At 41.8% G+C, this 19741-nt stretch overlaps 1 protein-coding gene across 1 annotated transcript; it reads left to right on the top strand.

The window, feature by feature from the left end:
- Positions 1–1934: 1934 nt before the first annotated feature.
- Positions 1935–15071, top strand: LOC122982323 (polymeric immunoglobulin receptor-like). The gene is made up of 5 exons (XM_044351511.1): positions 1935–2007; positions 3787–4095; positions 13198–13531; positions 14260–14357; positions 14965–15071. Exons 1-5 carry the CDS (start codon positions 1956–1958, stop codon positions 15069–15071), a joined length of 900 nt encoding a protein of 299 aa, XP_044207446.1. The 5' UTR covers positions 1935–1955.
- Positions 15072–19741: the final 4670 nt, after the last annotated feature.

The raw sequence follows: 19741 nt of genomic DNA, 5'->3' as shown, positions 1-19741 counted from the left end.
ACAACACTGCATTTAGTCATGACCTTGCTGTTGTTGCTCAGCCTGTAGACGTTACTGGTGTTTCTTTCCTCCACTGGCAGGACTGAAGCAAATAAAATCCACCAACAGTTTAGTGTCTGATAATGTTGAACTCAGTTGGAGTTTTCTCCATCTGCTGACAAAGACCTTAAAATGAGGTTGAGAGCTCAGAGAGAAGCTAGTAAGGGAACCTTACAGCTGTTTACAGGATACTTTCAAATCTTATTTCATCTGTAAAACAATGCAGTGCTTTTATTACAGTCGTCAGTCAGTTATAATACTAACCCAGAGTCAAAGTACATCAGAGGATTAAGAGAAGTTAGTTTGTCTCCAGTCAGAAGTGGATTTCTGGTGTTTTACTGTGACAGCTGATCAGTCAGGTCAACACGTTAGTTTTATGACTCAAATAAAGAGCAGAGAGAACTTCACGTCTGATTTCACTTCATTTTAATCAATTAACTCAGCATTTAATGTCTTCACTACTAAAAATGTCTGCACAAAGGTTTGTACACTACACTACTTTAGCCTCAAGAATTATGTCCAATAATTCACAACGTTCAATATTTAATTCATGCGTTTCATTAGTCATATAAATATCTGACTGGACACGAGTCCAGCACGGTTAAAACACTGTGAACGAAAATCACAATCATATAGGAGCAGAAAATTACCCAGAATGCAGCTGCAACCGATGCTTTGAGTCTCCCTGAGGAGTCAGAATGCATTCTGGGAAAGTGATCATCAGTGAATTAAAAAGGCAACCGATCAATAAAACAGCTGTTTGTCACAGATGAACTCCTGGAGAGATTATTATTATACTGAATGTTGCTTCTTCTTCCAGCATGTGTATCAATAATACTTTACTTCATTTTGTCCATTTGTTTCTGCGTCAGAGTTACCGCCAAACATTTATCATCATTCTCTGAGTTTTCTTTTCTTCTTTCTATGAAAACAGGAACAAAGTCTCAAAGATCTTCTCTCCACAGTCTACACACTCTGTGAAGCATTTCAGTGTCCGAACTCCAGGAAACATCACAATAATTAACATAAATTCAAGAAATCTCTGCAATAATTACCACAACTTTTCTATATGAAACGTCCAAATCAACAGCAGCTTGTGATTTGGACCAGTCGTGGCGTTTGGTGCGGTTGTAACTGACGTCATCGCAGCGTTCAGCAAGGATTCAAATCTCACCTTGCCAACAAACATGATGCCACAGACGAGCAAAACAATTCCCAAATGTTCCCAAATGTTCCCAGATGAGGTTTGATTCAGTTAGTCAGAAGAAGACAAGCTGATGTTCAGACCGCAGAGAGGAGACGGTCGTCCAGTTGTTATTTCTCATTTGTCCTCCTGTCTGTACTTTTATGAAGCAGATTCATAAAGTCCTGTTAAAACATGTTTAACTCGTGTTGATGCACCTTGGCCTCAGTTTGCACGACCCTGAGCAAATTCACAACCAGCAGGTCAAATCTGTGTCCTGCAGGTTCAGGAATAGTCTGGTGACATATTTCATAAGCAAAGAGCTGCTATCGCTGCCTTCAATGGACTTTTACAAGTTTGAATCAGGGTCATGAAAGAGATCAATCTAAAACAAAGTGTTTGTTGCTCCTGAGACTGTGGTCCTGATCAGGATCCAGTCCAGCACCAGCTGATGGGCTTATTTGACTGCAGAAAACAGATCCAATCCCTTTTCAGGTATCCTGCTGCTTCCATCCTCTCATTTCTCATCTTAATGTTTTTGCATATTCCTCTGCTGTCTCATTCTGCTCGTACGCATTATTTAGTGTTGGGAAGGGGTGGGGGAGGGTGGGGGAGTGTCGGGAGGAGGTGGGGGAGGGTGGGGGAGTGTCGGGAGGAGGTGGCGGGGGGGGGGGGGGGGGGGGGGGGGATTATAAAGCTGTTTGATCAGACTGGATGTCATCTCTGCATCAGAATGAAGTTCAGAATGAATAACTTTCATCTTCTGCTGCTCTGCTTCTTCTCAGGTGAGAACTGATTTATTGTTAAATGTTTATGTTTACTCTAAAACATTTAATAATTTTGTTATGTATTCTATCACCACAATTCTCAAATGTTAATGTTTTTAGGTTTACTTGTAATTTAGTTGAGTAACTCTGCTTTCTGCTGCTCTACATTTCAGAGTTTTCATCACTAATTAATACAGTTTCTGGGTGTTTTGCAGATTTGCACTGAGTGAGCAGTTTATTAGGAACACCTGTATTTACTGCAAACCAACACATCAGCTCTGCCATAAAATCTACTTTTATGAAACCTATATGTATATATATATATATATATATATATATATATATATATATATAGAGTACTGTACAGTACTGTACTGGAGTACTGTACAGTGCTGGACTCCAGTGCTGTACTGGACTGGACTCTAGTACTGTACTGGACTGGCTGCACTCCAGTGCTGTACTGGACTGGACTCCAGTACTGTACTGGACTCAATATAACAAACTGCAGAACAGCAGCAGCAAGACTCAACATGTTTATTTTCACTCGTTTATTACAATGAATTTAAAGACTGAAGAAGAAAATTATTATACAGACGCAGTTAAAGTTATTTCACACATTCAATCAATAGTCTGAATATTAGACACAGCTTAGACTGTGTGTGTGTGTGTGTGTGTGTGTGTGTGTGTGTGTGTTATTTATTTAAGGTTTGTTTTTAACTTTGGGACAGTTGTTTGGATGCCAAAATAAACTGTTGCATATGTGCTCTTGCTCTCTTTCTCTTTTCCTTCCACACACACACACACACACACACACACACACACACACACACACACACACACGTAGAGTGTGACAACAGGAATCTCTTCTATATTGATAATGTATCTTAATAATCTGTATATTAATAATGAACATATGAAGCAGCGGTTTAAACCGGCCTGAGATTCTGTAGTTTTGTTCCTACAGTTTGTTGATTTTGGCTGAAGATCAAGTTTCCTGCAACTAACAGAATATTGATTGCAGAACATTTGTATTATGAAACTTTGGTTCTTCTTTAAAAAGGATCAGGTGTCTTAATTTTAATAAAGTCACAAATTAGCTAAAAACACCTTTTAAACAACACCTGAAATTTAAACAAAATATAAACTCACTCATGTTAGTTTTGTTCAGTAAAGAACTTTTAACTATAACTAGGCTGTCAGATCATCCATATCCATCTCTTTCCCTCTTTTCACAGAAAAAACTCAAACCTGGCACCTGTGCAGGTGACATTATGTGCAGGTGTTGCTAATAAAATGCTCACTGATGTATTTTACAGTAATATGAATACAAAACATGAATAGCTTATAAGATGTAATTGTACCTAAATAGTAGTTAATTAGCTTTAGCTCAACCTGCTGCAACAGTAAAATGCTGTGAACATGTTAATCCTTTATAATATATATCATCCCCTGAAATGTTACATTCCTTCTAATCTGTTGTGTCTGGTTCCAATTTTATTTTAAATCTATTTGCAATGGTTTTAGGACTTTTTCACGTGTTTTTAGTCTCTACGTTTGTTTGCATTAGTTCTGTTTCATTATTGGCTCGTCAGTCATCTGTAAGCTGCATGCAAGGTGCTGTAAGTTTGATTGATTGATGATTGATTAAATTCTGCATAATGAGCTTAATGATACTTTAACTTTTGATGCTTAAATTCTGTACTTTTAAAATGTTGAAGTACTTTCATGCTGCGGTTTAGCTTCTTGTAAAGAAGCTGTGGAGGTGAGAAGTGATGATGTGTGTTTCTATCTTCTCAGGAGGACTCTGCAGCATCTCCGTCTTCACTAAAACTGAAGGAGACGATTTGTCTTTTGGATGCTTCTTTAATTCCTCTCAAAGCCCCAAGTTCTTCATCAAGGAGCATGCGAAGGAAAAGATTATCCTCGAGACCAGAGGCGTCAGAGCCCAGAAGGGCAAATACAGCATTAATTATGACACAGAATTCAATGTATTTTATGTGAAAATCACACAGCTGGATCAGTCCGACTCTGGACGGTACAGATGTGGTTTAGGCAACGCTTCCTGTCCACAGTCAGAGCGAGAGTTTGAAGTCAGAGTTACAGACGGTGAGTTTTTATTTCCTAACAGTGAACTACATGTGAATAATATTAGTGCATCTAAAACTACAACCACTGCAACTGCTAATGATAATAATAATACACATTATTAATAGGCACAGCAAGGCAAGTTTATTTATGCAGCACATTTCAACAACAAGGCAATAAAAGAGGTTTGCATAAAACATTAAAGACATCAAAAATTTAAAAGAAATACATTATAAAAAGATTTTTAAATACAAGAGAAAAGAGTTAAATAGAAAATAAAAAATGAGCTAAAATAGAATCAGACATAAAACAGGACAATGACAGTTACAGTGCAGGATATGAACCAAAAGCATCAATATAGAACCATCTATGCTTTACAGAAGAAAAAAGAAAAAAACAGACAACTTAAGCAGCAGTTCAACTATTATTATTATACATTTAAAAGAATAAAATATAAAATAAATAACCGCACTAGTAATACTAGTAGAATTACTCCCACCTTCACCGTCCTGAGAACTGCCATCAGCAGAAGTGCAAAAAATGTCAGCTGACCCAGAGTGTCAGTTACCACGGTAATTGACCCAGATTGTAAGTTGCTGTGGTAACTGAATTAGAGTGTCAGTTACCACGGTAATTGATCCAGATTGTCAGTTATTACAGTAACTGAACCACAGTGTCAGTTACCATGATAACTGACCCAGAGTGTCAGTTACCACGGTAATTCATCCAGATTGTCAGTTACTGTGGTAACTGACACTCAGGGACCATGGTAATTGACCCAGAGTTTAAGTTACCACGGTAACTGGCCCAGACTGTCAACTAACTCTCTCTCTGAAACTGACAGCCAGAGTCTCCGTCATCTCAGGATGAACAAACTAATCCTGCTTCCTGCAGTCTGACAGTAAATCTCAGTTAAAGACTAAAAACAAGAACAAACTGCCAGACGACATCAGGGAAGCTGGTTGTTTATCTTCATTTAAATCTCTCTCCCCAGAACAATTGTTGTTAAATTGCTCCTCATTTTAATCTGAATTTCTATTATTTTGTACTTTATCTTTTCATCTTTTGTGAAACATGTTCATAATATATATATATATATATCTGTGTGTGTTAAAAATAAATAATGTTATTCTTATTTTTGTTATTACCAAACAGTCCTAATATGAGTCTTCATCCGTCCTACAGCAATGTGTGATGGAAACACAACTGTCAGAGATCCAGTGATCAGTGTTTGTTTTGGAACCGAAGGTGGAAGTATCAAAGTCAGATGCTTTTCTCCTTCAGCTGGACTCTTCAACTTGTTCTTCTGTAGGGACGCGTGTAAAAAGCAGGACGTTCTTATAGAAAGCAGTGAGTTCAGAGCTCAGAGAGGCAGATACAGGATCGACTACCTGAAGAACGGACTGTTTGATGTGACCATTGCGGACGTGTCCATGTCTGACTCAGGACTGTACAGCTGTGGCGTCAACGTGACTTCTGCACCGAATCCCTGCCAGACGGTTAAGATCATCGTCAAACGCGGTGAGTTTCTGTTCAGGAGGTGAATCGCTGTTATGTGGAACACCGACGCTCTGGTGGGTTCAGACCTTCCTCAAACTAATGAAAGTCAATAAAACTGTGGGTTAATACAAGCTGTGATGTCATATGATCAACATCACATGACTTCTCAGATTTCCATTCATGATCATGGTGATGCAATCTTCAAACAAAAAGTACCCAGAGTGAAGGCCACCCAAAGATCAGTCACATAGTGTCACACAGTGTCCTGCTAGTTTTGATCAGGATGTGTTCATGACATGTTTGTTCATCAGAAAATATTATAATATGGTGTAAATATATTCTATATTTGTTATTTCAGTCTAATTTTCCATTGTCCTGCTTTAGGAAATATGATTTATAAAGCGGGACAGTTCTGAAAGTCCTTCAGTCAGGCAACATGTGCAGGGGAACAGATGTGCAATAACAACAGTTCTTTCTTCCAGCTCATTGTTTTAGATATTTAAGGTGAAGGGCAACTGATCTTCAATAACTGGGGCTGTTAAAATCAAGCTGGTTTTGGCCTTTTAAAAAGACTCGTCAGTGTCCCACATGAGGAAGACTGTCTGAGACTCAGACTACTGATGTAATGATTTCAGATTTAATGTATTAGCTTTTCATATCGCAGTATATTCCAGAAGTGTGAAATGCAAGAAATGTCCCACATGATGCTAATTCACTCATATGTGTTCAATGTCTGATTCCTTCTGTTTCATCATCATTCATCCACTTCATTGATCCGTCCACTTCAAAACCAAACTGGACTCTCCTGCTGTTTCCATCACTCGTATCAGCCGGCCAATCAACGATAGACACTTCCCACTCCGTTCTAGGAAGCTGTATACCTCTCCCAGCTGTCCTAGGTAAGCACAGCTCCAGGGGCAGGAACCTCTGGGAACCTCACAGTTCAATTTGATTCAGATTCTTAGTGTCTGATTGGATTCAGGATCAATTGATTCTTGATTGGCTGAATAAGAAAGGGAACAAAGTTTAGTGTCTTCCTCCACTGGTGTCCTTCGTCCACTGAGATGCAACGTGTGCTTTCTCTCTTCAGCTGTTCATGATCACATTTGTTTCAAAAACTTTTATGCATCTAAATCTGTAATCAAAGATCAATCAATCAACGTGTTGTCATCTCTTTATTTTGATCATTTATTGTGTGATCTATTGTTCTTTATTGTCCCTGATTTATAATTTGACTCTGGAGCTGCTTTGCTAGAACCCACAGCAGAACCACAGTAGAACCACAGCAGAACCCACAGCAGAACACACAGCAGAACCACAGTAGAACCACAGCAGAACCACAGCAGAACCACAGCAGAACACACAGCAGAACCACAGTAGAACCACAGCAGAACACACAGCAGAACCTACAGCAGAAACACAGCAGAACCCACAGCAGAAACACAGTAGAACCCACAGCAGAACCCACAGTAGAACACACAGCAGAACCCACAGTAGAACCACAGTAGAATTCACAGTAGAACTGCTAATGATAATAATAATAATAATAATAATAATAATAATAATAATAATAATAATAATAATAATAATAATAATAATAATACACATTATAAATAGGCACAGCAGAACCCACAGCAGAACCACAGTAGAACCACAGCAGAACCACAGTAGAACTCACAATAGAACTGCTAATGATAATAATAATAATAATAATAATACACATTATAAATAGGCACAGCAGAACCCACAGCAGAACCACTGTAGAACCCACAGCAGAACCACAGCAGAACACACAGCTGAACCACAGTAGAACCCACAGCAGAACCACAGTAGAACTCACAGTAGAACTGCTAATGATAATAAAAATAATAATAATAATGCACATTATAAATAGGCACAGCAGAACCAGTGTAGAACCTCAGCAGAACCACAGCAGAACCACAGTCGAACCACAGCAGAACACACAGCAGAACCAGTGTAGAACCACAGCAGAACCACAGCAGAACCACAGTAGAACCCATATCTCCTCTCCCGTTGTGAGTCTATTGCTGAGTTGTGTTTTATCGTTCTCAGCTCCAGCCTTTTCAAAGCGAGTCTCTGAGAATTTGGAGCAGCAGCAGAGCGAGAAAACAGGTGAACAGTTGCTCATCACAGTCTTCACGTCTTCTTTGTTTCTATGATCTTTCTTTAGCCGCACAATTTCACAAAGTGTTTACGGTCCAGAGAGTCATTTAGCTCTGATTTATTTATATAGTATATCTCAAAAAGCTTCTTCATACTTGTGCTCATATGTTTGTTCATGGTTTGTGAATCTTTCACAATCCTGAAGGAAATGTCACATTTAAGCTAATTTAAAAGTTTTACACATTTGTAAAGTATCTTCAAATCATCAAATGCTTGTTAGTGAGATTTATTATTAAAAACATTTCAGCTCATATGTTAGTAATTCTACTGTAGTGATGAAAGTGGCGGTGTGTGCAGTATGACAGTATGCCTGACATGTTAGCTGCTCTCCTGGATGGAGCCAGAGGAAAGGTCATGGGGTCAATAAAGAGAAAGGTGACTCACTGACAGGAGTGTTGTGTTCAATATGATGTAAATCAGTATTTGAGACGTCTGTGTGTGTCGTCCAGGTTACCTCCTTCCTCTGGTTCTATGTCTGGCCGGACTTGTTGTGCTGGTGGCTGTTTTACTGCTCCTCTACAGAAAGATCAAAAGGAACTCCTCTGGTGAGCCACTTCTGCCTGTTCCTTCACTAATTACTCCTTCAGATAAACAAACACACTACCTCAACACCTTTTTACTTCTTCTTCTACAGGATTAAACATCGCAGAGTCGTCCTACACTGAGAACATTGAGGTGATTTCCTGTAACTCTTACTTCCCCATCTCAGCTCCTGTTGCTGACACTCGATCACAGTGAAGTTTTTGCCTCTTGAGAGTCACATTTAAGAAATAGAAAACAAATGACTGTCACCATGTTTTTCTTCAACCAGACCAAAACTCTGAGACACAACGGTGTTGTTGTTTTAGCCACACAGCAAAATCCTTTGGATCAAGTATTTTCTAAATCCTGAGTCAGTCAGACTTCATGTATGTTACTGAATGTTGCATAAAACAAGCATAAAGCATGAAGCACCACAGTGTTTATCAGCCCCTCCAGGAAACTGCAATTGTGAGATCGCAGTAATTAACGCTGCTGCAATTTTGCTAAATTACTGCAACTTTTCTACATGAAATGTCCAAATCAACAGACAGTTTGTGATTTGGATCAGTTGTGGCGTTTTGTGTCATGGTAACTTAAGTCAAGTCAATTCAGTTTTATTTATAAAGCAACAAATCACAACAGAAGTCATCTCAGGGCTGTTTCCACATAGAGCAGGTCTAGACTGAACTCTTTAATCTACAGAGACCCAACATTCCTCCATCAGCAGCAGGAAAAACTCCCCTTTAACGGGAAGAAACCTCAAGCAGAACCCGACTCTAGGTGGCGCCATCAGCCCGTGTCTGCTACGTTATCACAGCATTCAGCAAGGGTTCATGACAGATCTCACCTGCCAACAAACACGATGCCATAGACGAGCAAAACAATCTCCAAATGTTCCCAGATGTTCCCAAATGTTCCCAAATGTTCCCAAATGTTCCCAAATGAGGTTTGATTCAGTTAGTCAGAAGAAGACAAGCTGATGTTCAGACAGCAAAGATGGACATAATCTACCTCCAACAAACAGGACCGATGGCTGGACCTGGAACTTCCTCATCATCCTGAGGAAGAACAGGTGTTGTTGGCAGTTTGAGAGTATCAGCTCACCACTGGTCTCAAAGGTGAGCTTGTGATCGAAGGTAGTGCCAAGGTGTTTATAGTGGACTGGTCACGCCTTTAGTTTTGTGATCTGTATCACTGCCTGGTACGAGAACTGCAAAGTCTCCGTGAACAGTGAACAGTGAACAGTGCAGACAGGATCATAGGCGTCTCTCTCTCCATCATAACTGTGTCTGAAAGGCCTCCAACATAGTAGCTGGAACCTCCCACCATCACTGACATCTGGAAGGAGGCTCCAGAACATGTGTGCCAGGTCTGCCAGACTATCAAACAGCTTCTTCCTTCAAGCCTTCAGGAAAAACATAGTTTAGCAAGTTGATAACTCAGCTTTGCTCGCTGCAGTTTATAATGAGTCAGCTCTGGCAGCTGTGCTGTTTAATGTTGCTATGGTTACAGGTTCGGGTAGCAGATGAAGAACGGTGATTAAACTTGAGCTGAACTACATGAGCAATATGTGGCGCTGTGGACAGTCATACGAATCACAGAAACACTAGAGGGACTGATGCACAGCCTCAGCTAGCGTGCAGCACTCGTCCCTGTTGTACATGAGTCTTTACTGTAGATTTGACCTGAACACAGAACTCATCTGTCCGTCTGGGTTTGAGTTTAACTGAACAGGAGTCTGAGAGGATGTTTGTAGACTGGAAGCACAATGTGAGCGACACTCTAACATCCATCTGACCTTCTGATCCAAAACACAGAATGTCAGGAACAACATATATTTCAGCTCTGCTGTTATTTCATGACTTGATAATGAAACTGTTGATTTTATTTTTTTTTCAGTGTTCCACATATTGAGCTTTGCTCCGGCCTCCAGACCAGCGGACCAACAGGCATCGAGTCTATTCTGTATCATTTCTATATCATCTTTTGCCATTTGATGCACACTTTATGTGGAAATGATGAGTCAGACAGCGACAGAGATTAACTATTGATCCTTTCTGAATCCTTCTTTGTCTGCTTGCATTGACTAATAAAACAGATTCTTACTGAGTGTGTTGTGTCATGCTGACATTAAAGAATTTCTTCGTAATGACCATTAAACAATAGAGACCAGAGCCGAAGTATCAAACTTTAACAGAATTTATTTTCTTGTACAAGAAGGAGCGTTTCACAATGCAACACACAGGATGAGGTTACAAAGAGAAAGGCTCCCAGTGGAGCGCTTACAACAGGGTTTTATTACAGTTCTTTCTTAATCTATCAAATACAGACTTATACATAACGTCATGTCTGTTTTCAGTTCTCCTGCCCAACTGACCCCCGTATGACATGTCTCACCCTGTCTCCAAGCAATTCTAATTTCTACATCTTCCTTTTTACAAATATAATATTGATCAACATCACATGACTTCTCAGATTTCCATTCATGATCATGGTGATGCAATCTTCAAACAAAAAGTACCCAGAGTGAAGGCCACCCAAAGGTCAGTCACATAGTGTCACACAGTGTCCTGCTAGTTTTGATCAGGACGTGTTTATGACATGTTTGTTCATCAGAAAATATTATAATATGGTGTAAATATATTCTATATTTGTTATTTCAGTCTAATTTTCCATTGTCCTGCTTTAGGAAATATGATTTATAAAGTGGGACAGTTCTGAAAGTCCTTCAGTCAGGCAACATGTGCAGGGGAACAGATGTGCAATAACAACAGTTCTTTCTTCCAGCTCATTGTTTTAGATATTTAAGGTGAAGGGCAACTGGTCTTCAATAACTGGGGCTGTTAAAATCAAGCTGGTTTTGGCCTTTTAAAAAGACTCGTCAGTGTCCCACATGAGGAAGACTGTCTGAGACTACTTGGCAATTTCTACATCTTCCTCTTTACAAATATAATACTGAACATCCTTTAACCTTGGCTGATGAGTCTGCTGATGTTGCAGAGTTGCTGCTGTACAACACAGGAACAATTCATCATGATCCAGTTTAAATAGTAACACTCATACACAGTGTAATCATCATTTTTATAACAATGCTGACATTAAAGAGAGAGTACAGTCACCTTTGTTTTAGAGTGAAGCCTTTTATTTAAAAACTCAGCATTTATAGTATAAGAAATAAAAATGTGCCAACACTGTTTATTTATTTAATTATTTATTCAATCATTTTGTTCAAGCTGTGATGACAAAAATAAAATTAAATAAAGTCCAAACCATGAACATCTACTCTGTTTAAATGAATACAGTAGAAACAGCTTAGGGAAGAACAGGGTAAAATGAGCCACCCCCTGTATCTAGGCAACCATAAGCAAAAGTAATCATGTGACCACAAATTAAGGAAGAATAGTTCACATTACTCAATCCCTCTGGGACTCAAGCACATGGAGAGGGTGGTCAGCAAAACAGAGCAAAAAAAAAGATTTTTGTCATGCCAAGTGAATTCATCATGTTACTAAAGTTATCAGTCTTGTATCTAAATTAAAAAAGATAAGTTTTGGACATTATTACATGTTAATTTAAGTCAATATAAGCTACAAAACAAGGCCATAAACTCAGCATAATTGTGGATCTGAGCCACTGTGTGAAACAGTTTTGTCTAAGTGGAGGTAGTGGAGTAAAACGTGCCAGTGATGTTGAGTCAACGACTCAATTTACCCCCAAAATTATTTTCTGATATTCTAGGGACTAGAGACCCTGTTCATGTTTGATCCCTGTTACAAGTCCTACAATCCTCATGAATAAATACCTAATTGTTGACTAATGTTAAGTTTAAGCCACAAACAAACATGCTGCACATGCACACTGTCGACAAATTAAAGGAAAAGCCGACATAAAGTGTCTCAGTAAGGTGTGGGACCAGCAGAACAGCTTCAGAGCTCCTTGGTATTGATCCTACAGTCTCTGAACTCTTCATCATTGTTCATAAAGATCTTCCTCATGTGGTGCTGTGATGATGATGATGATGTAGAGCGCTGTCTAACACGTCAGCTGGGTTGAGATCTGGTGACTGTGAAGGTCATAACATGATTCACATCATTTAATCCTCATCAAACCATCATCATCATCATCCTGGAAGAGACCACTCCCATCAGGATAGACATGTTTCATCACAGGATAGAGCTGATCACTCACAACTACTTTGTATTGATTAGCAGAGACCCTTCCCTCTAAGGGGACAAGTGGACCCAAACCATGCCAGCATAACAGAGCCCCCAGACCCCCTCACTGTAGGGGTCCAGCACTCAGACCTGGACCAGGTTTTCCTTTATAAAAGCACATTTACACACATTCTTTCTGTAGCTACCACACAAAGATCACAGTTTAATCTTTACTGAAAATGTTGAGGTGACATGTTGAACAACAAGACACAAACATATGATTTTACTTAAAAGTACAAGTTTTTGCCTTTGTTGAATTGATGGCATTAATAAAGTTCAAAATTATTTTTAATTTTATAATTAATTTGTTTGATTTTGTGTAATTTTTTATATCAGTATTTAATGGTAGCACTATTTACCCCATCCCCATGCTCATTGTACCCCTACTTTGGGGCAAATTGTGCCATTGTGCAGTCTGACAGTAAATCTCAGTTAAAGACTAAAAACAAGAACAAACTGCCAGACGACATCAGGGAAGCTGGTTGTTTATCTTCATTTAAATCTCTCCCCAGAACAATTGTTGTTAAATTGCTCCTCATTTTAATCTGAATTTCTATTATTTTGTACTTTATCTTTTCATCTTTTGTGAAACATGTTCATAATATATATATATATATATCTGTGTGTGTTAAAAATAAATAATGTTATTCTTATTTTTGTTATTACCAAACAGTCCTAATATGAGTCTTCATCCATCCTACAGCAATGTGTGATGGAAACACAACTCTCAGAGATCCAGTGATCAGTGTTTGTACTGGAACCGAAGGTGGAAGTATCACAGTCAGATGCTCTTCTCCTTCAGCTGGACTCTTCAACTTGTTCTTCTGTAGGGACGCGTGTAAAAAGCAGGACGTTCTTATAGAAAGCAGTGAGCTCAGTGCTCAGAGAGGCAGATACAGGATCGACTACGTGAAGAACGGAGTGTTTTATGTGACCATTGTGGACCTGTCCAAGTCTGACTCAGGACTGTACAGCTGTGGCGTCAACGTGACTTCTGCACCGAATCCCTGCCAGACGGTTAAGATCAGCGTCACAGATCTGATCTGAAAGTCAATAAAACTGTGGGTTAATACAAGCTGTGATGTCATATGATCAACATCACATGACTTCTCAGATTTCCATTCATGATCATGGTGATGCAATCTTCAAACAAAAAGTACCCAGAGTGAAGGCCACCCAAAGGTCAGTCACATAGTGTCTCACAGTGTCCTGCTAGTTTTGATCAGGACGTGTTTATGACATGTTTGTTCATCAGAAAATATTATAATATGGTGTAAATATATTCTATATTTGTTATTTCAGTCTAATTTTCCATTGTCCTGCTTTAGGAAATATGATTTATAAAGTGGGACAGTTCTGAAAGTCCTTCAGTCAGGCAACATGTACAGGGGAACAGATGTGCAAAAACAATAGTTCTTTCTTCCAGCTCATTGTTTTAGATATTTAAGGTGAAGGGCAACTGATCTTCAATAACTGGGGCTGTTAAAATCAAGCTGGTTTTGGCCTTTTAAAAAGACTCGTCAGTGTCCCACATGAGGAAGACTGTCTGAGACTACTTGGCACTCAGACTACTGATGTAATGATTTCAGAGTTAATGTATTAGCTTTTCATATCGCAGTATATTCCAGAAGTGTGAAATGCAAGATGCTAATTCACTCATATGTGTTCAATGTCTGATTCCTTCTGTTTCATCATTCATCAACTTCATTGATCCGTCCACTTCAAAACCAAACTGGACTCTCCTGCTGTTTCCATCACTCGTATCAGCCGACCAATCAACGACACACACTTCCCTCTCCGGTCCAGGAAGCTGTGCACCTGCCTCAGCCATCCCTTCCATCGCCATCCTACCCACAGGTGCAGGTAACACACAGCACAACCACTGTAGAGTCACAGCAGAACCCACAGCAGAACCAGTGTAGAACCACAGTAGAACCCACAGCAGAACCCACAGCAGAACCACTGTAGAACCACAGCAGAACCCACAGCAGAACCCACAGCAGAACACACAGCAGAACCACAGTAGAACCGCAGTAGAACCACAGTAGAACCACAGTACAACCCACAGCAGAACCCACAGCAGAACCACAGCAGAACCACATTAGAACCACAGTAGAACCCACAGTAGAACCACAGCAGAACCACAGTAGAACCCACAGAAGGACACAGCAGAACCACAGTAGAACCCACAGCAGAACCACAGCAGAACACACAGCTGAACCACAGTAGAACCCACAGCAGAACCTCAGCAGAACCACAGTAGAACCCACAGTAGAACCACAGCAGAACCCACAGCAGAACCACTATAGAACCACAGCAGAACCACAGTAGAACCCACAGCAGAACCACAGCAGAACACACAGCAGAACTACAGTAGAACCCACAGCAGAACCTCAGCAGAACCACAGTAGAACCCATATCTCCTCTCCCGTTGTGAGTCTATTGCTGAGTTGTGTTTTATCGTTCTCAGTTCCAGCCTTTTCAAAGCGAGTCTCTGAGAATTTGGAGCAGCAGCAGAGCGAGAAAACAGGTGAACAGTTGCTCATCACAGTCTTCACGTCTTCTTTGTTTCTATGATCTTTCTTTAGCCGCACAATTTCAGTGCTTTACGGTCCAGAGAGTCATTTAGCTCTGATTTATTTATATAGTATATCTCAAAAAGCTTCTTCATACTTGTGCTCATATGTTTGTTCATGGTTTGTGAATCTTTCACAATCCTGAAGGAAATGTCACATTTAAGCTAATTTAAAAGTTTTACACATTTGTAAAGTATCTTCAAATCATCAAATGCTTGTTAGTGAGTTTTATTATTAAAAACATTTCAGCTCATATGTTAGTAATTCTACTGTAGTGATGAAAGTGGCGGCGTGTGCAGTATGACAGTATGCCTGACACGTTAGCTGCTCTCCTGGATGGAGCCAGAGGAAAGGTCATGGGGTCAAAGAAATGAAGAGAAAGGTGACTCACTGGTTGTGTTGGTGGTTGTGTTGGTGGTTGTGCTGGTGGTTGTGCTGGTGGTTGTGTTGGTGGTTGTGCTGGTGGTTGTGTTGGTGGTTGTGTTGGTGGTTGTGTTGGTGGTTGTGTTGGTGGTTGTGCTGGTGGTTGTGCTGGTGGTTGTGTTGGTGGTTGTGTTGGTGGTTGTGTTGGTGGTTGTGCTGGTGGTTGTGCTGGTGGTTGTGTTGGTGGTTGTGTTCGAGCTTGTGCTTGTGGTTGTGTTGGTGGTTGTGTTGGTGGTTGTGCTGGTGGTTGTGTTAGTGGTTGTGCTGGTGGTTGTGTTGGTGGTTTTGCTGGCGGTTGTGTTGGTGGTTGTGTTGGTGGTTGTGTTGGTGGTTGTGTTGGTGGTTGTGCTGGTGGTTGTGTTGGTGGTTGTGTTGGCGGTTGTGTTGGCGGTTGTGTTGGTGGTTGTGTTGGCGGTTGTGTTGGTGGTTGTGTTGGTGGTTGTGTTGGTGGTTGTGCTTTTGGTTGTGTCGGTGGTTGTGTTGGTGGTTGTGCTGGTGGTTGTGTTGGTGGTTGTGTTGGTGGTTGTGCTGGTGGTTGTGTTGGTGGTTGTGCTGGTGGTTGTGTTCGAGCTTGTGCTTGTGGTTGTGTTGGTGGTTGTGCTGGTGTTTGTGTTGGTGGTTGTACTGGTGGTTGTGCTGGTGGTTGTGCTGGTGGTTGTACTTGTGGTTGTGCTGGTGGTTGTCTTGGTGGTTCTGTTGGTGGTTGTGTTCGAGCTTGTGCTTGTGGTTGTGCTGGTGGTTGTTCTGGTGGTTGTGTTGGTGGTTGTGTGGGTGGTTGTGTTGGTGCTTGTGCTTGTGGTTGTGTTGGTGGTTGTGCTGGTGGTTTTGCTGGTGGTTGTGTTGGTGGTTGTACTGGTGGTTGTGCTGGTGGTTGCGTTGGTGCTTGTGGTTGTGTTGATGGTTGTACTGGTGGTTGTGTTGGTGGTTGTGTTGATGGTTGTGTTGGTGCTTGTGCTTGTGGTTGTGTTGGTGGTTGTGTTGGTGGTTGTGCTGGTGGTTGTGTTGGTGCTTGTGGTTGTGTTGGTGGTTGTGTTGGTGGTTGTGCTGGTGGTTTTACTGGTGGTTGTGTTGGTGGTTGTGCTGGTGGTTTTGCTGGTGGTTGTGTTGGTGGTTGTACTGGTGGTTGTGTTGGTGGTTGTGCTGGTGGTTGCGTTGGTGCTTGTGGTTGTGTTGGTGGTTGTGTTCAAGCTTATGCTTGTGGTTGTGCTGGTGGTTGTGTTGGTGGTTTTGCTGGTGGTTGTGTTGGTGGTTGCACTGGTGGTTATGTTGGCGGTTGTGTTGGTGGTTGTGCTGGTGGTTGTTTTGGTGGTTGTGTTGGTGGTTGTACTGGTGCTTGTGCTTGTGGTTGTGTTGGTGGTTGTGTTGGTGGTTTTGCTGGCGGTTGTGTTGGTGGTTGTACTGGTGGTTGTGTTGGCGGTTGTGTTGGTGGTTGTGTTGGTGGTTGTGCTGGTGGTTGTGTTGGTGGTTGTGCTGGTGGTTGTGTTGGTGGTTGTGTTGGTGGTTGTGTTGGTGGTTGTGTTGGTGGTTGTGTTGGTGGTTGTGTTCGAGCTTGTGCTTTTGGTTGTGTCGGTGGTTGTGTTGGTGGTTGTGCTGGTGGTTGTGCTGGTGGTTGTGCTGGTGGTTGTGTTGGTGGTTGTGCTGGTGGTTGTGTTCGAGCTTGTGCTTGTGGTTGTGTTGGTGGTTGTGCTGGTGTTTGTGTTGGTGGTTGTGCTGGTGGTTGTGCTGGTGGTTGTACTTGTGGTTGTGCTGGTGGTTGTCTTGGTGGTTCTGTTGGTGGTTGTGTTTGAGCTTGTGCTTGTGGTTGTGCTGGTGGTTGTTCTGGTGGTTGTGTTGGTGGTTGTGTGGGTGGTTGTGTTGGTGCTTGTGCTTGTGGTTGTGTTGGTGGTTGTGCTGGTGGTTTTGCTGGTGGTTGTGTTGGTGGTTGTACTGGTGGTTGTGCTGGTGGTTGCGTTGGTGCTTGTGGTTGTGTTGATGGTTGTACTGGTGGTTGTGTTGGTGGTTGTGTTGATGGTTGTGTTGGTGCTTGTGCTTGTGGTTGTGTTGGTGGTTGTGTTGGTGGTTGTGCTGGTGGTTGTGTTGGTGCTTGTGCTTGTGGTTGTGTTGGTGGTTGTGTTGGTGGTTGTGCTGGTGGTTTTACTGGTGGTTGTGTTGGTGGTTGTGCTGGTGGTTTTGCTGGTGGTTGTGTTGGTGGTTGTACTGGTGGTTGTGTTGGTGGTTGTGCTGGTGGTTGCGTTGGTGCTTGTGGTTGTGTTGGTGGTTGTGTTCAAGCTTATGCTTGTGGTTGTGCTGGTGGTTGTGTTGGTGGTTTTGCTGGTGGTTGTGTTGGTGGTTGTACTGGTGGTTGTTTTGGTGGTTGTGTTGGTGGTTGTGTTGGTGGTTGTACTGGTGCTTGTGCTTGTGGTTGTGTTGGCGGTTGTGTTGGTGGTTGAGCTGGTGGTTGTTTTGGTGGTTGTGTTGGTGGTTGTGTTGGTGGTTGTACTGGTGCTTGTGCTTGTGGTTGTGTTGGTGGTTGTGTTGGTGGTTTTGCTGGCGGTTGTGTTGGTGGTTGTACTGGTGGTTGTGTTGGCGGTTGTGTTGGTGCTTGTGCTGGTGGTTGTGTTGGCGGATGTGTTGGTGGTTGTGCTGGTGGTTGTTTTGGTGGTTGTACTGGTGGTTGTGTTGGTGGTTGTACTGGTGCTTGTGCTGGTGGTTGTGTTGGCGGTTGTGTTGGTGGTTGTGCTGGTGGTTGTTTTGGTGGTTGTGTTGGTGGTTGTGTTGGTGGTTGTACTGGTGCTTGTGCTTGTGGTTGTGTTGGTGGTTGTGTTGGTGGTTTTGCTGGCGGTTGTGTTGGTGGTTGTACTGGTGGTTGTGTTGGCGGTTGTGTTGGTGCTTGTGCTGGTGGTTGTGCTGGTGGTTGTGTTGGTGGTTGTGTTGGTGGTTGTGTTGGTGCTTGTGCTGGTGGTTGTGTTGGTGGTTGTGCTTGTGGTTGTGCTGGTGGTTGTGTTGGTGGTTGTGTTGGTGGTTGTGCTGGTGGTTGTGTTGGTGCTTGTGCTGGTGGTTGTGCTGGTGGTTGTGTTGGTGGTTGTGTTGGTGGTTGTGCTGGTGGTTGTGTTGGTGGTTGTGTTGGTGGTTTTGCTGGCGGTTGTGTTGGTGGTTGTGTTGGTGGTTGTGTTGGTGCTTGTGCTGGTGGTTGTGTTGGTGGTTGTGTTGGTGGTTTTGCTGGCGGTTGTGTTGGTGGTTGTGTTGGTGGTTGTGTTGGTGCTTGTGTTGGTGCTTGTGCTGGTGGTTGTGTTGGTGGTTGTGTTGGTGGTTGTGTTGGTGGTTGTGTTGGTGCTTGTGTTGGTGCTTGTGCTTGTGGTTGTGTTGGTGGTTGTGCTGGTGGTTGCGCCTCCATGAAGGTGTAATGACTGCTAGTCACGCTAGATGACTTTCACATAGAGCCTTGTTTTATTGTCGTTCTTCCCTGCCTACATACATCACAGTGCACTGCCATATAGTAGTGCTGCTGCACCATCTACAGGCTAGGCTGTATCAGTACAAAAGGTAGGAAGGTACTCTATTAATTCCTTAGTTGAAAATGTGTCCTGAGTTGTGGTCCAGCAGGGAGCAAACATGCTGCTTGTTACAGTCTGATGAAACCAGTGAATGAACATGTAAATAGTGTCGTAGCATCAAGTCCTGACTGTTGAGCCTGATGTGTGAACTGCTTTAGATCAGCTGCAAACATGACAGATGATTGACTATAAATAATTCTTATATTTCCAGATCATCGCAGTAAAGCTTTGGTCCAGTGTGAGAAATAATATTTGTTTCACGATGACAACACTGCATTTAGTCATGACCTTGCTGTTGTTGCTCAGCCTGTAGACGTTACTGGTGTTTCTTTCCTCCACTGGCAGGACTGAAGCAAATAAAATCCACCAACAGTTTAGAGTCTGATAATGTTGAACTCAGTTGGAGTTTTCTCCATCTGCTGACAAAGACCTTAAAATGAGGTTGAGAGCTCAGAGAGAAGCTAGTAAGGGAACCTTACAGCTGTTTACAGGATACTTTCAAATCTTATTTCATCTGTAAAACAATGCAGTGCTTTTATTACAGTCGTCAGTCAGTTATAATACTAACCCAGAGTCAAAGTACATCAGAGGATTAAGAGAAGTTAGTTTGTCTCCAGTCAGAAGTGGATTTCTGGTGTTTTACTGTGACAGCTGATCAGTCAGGTCAACACGTTAGTTTTATGACTCAAATAAAGAGCAGAGAGAACTTCACGTC

This window comes from Thunnus albacares, chromosome 5 (genome assembly GCF_914725855.1).
Source record: "Thunnus albacares chromosome 5, fThuAlb1.1, whole genome shotgun sequence".
Lineage (NCBI taxonomy): Eukaryota > Metazoa > Chordata > Actinopteri > Scombriformes > Scombridae > Thunnus > Thunnus albacares.
Note: the sequence above shows the minus strand (reverse complement) of the source record. Positions and strands in the feature narration are given on the sequence as shown.

Coding starts and splice junctions, on each gene's coding strand:
- LOC122982323 (XM_044351511.1), top strand. CDS start 1,956: ATGAAGTTCAGAATGAATAACTTTCATCTTCTGCTGCTCTGCTTCTTC. Junction 4,096..13,197: donor TGAAGTCAGAGTTACAGACG/GTGAGTTTTTAT, acceptor TCCATCCTACAG/CAATGTGTGATGGAAACACA. Junction 13,532..14,259: donor GTTAAGATCAGCGTCACAGA/TCTGATCTGAAA, acceptor ATCACTCGTATC/AGCCGACCAATCAACGACAC.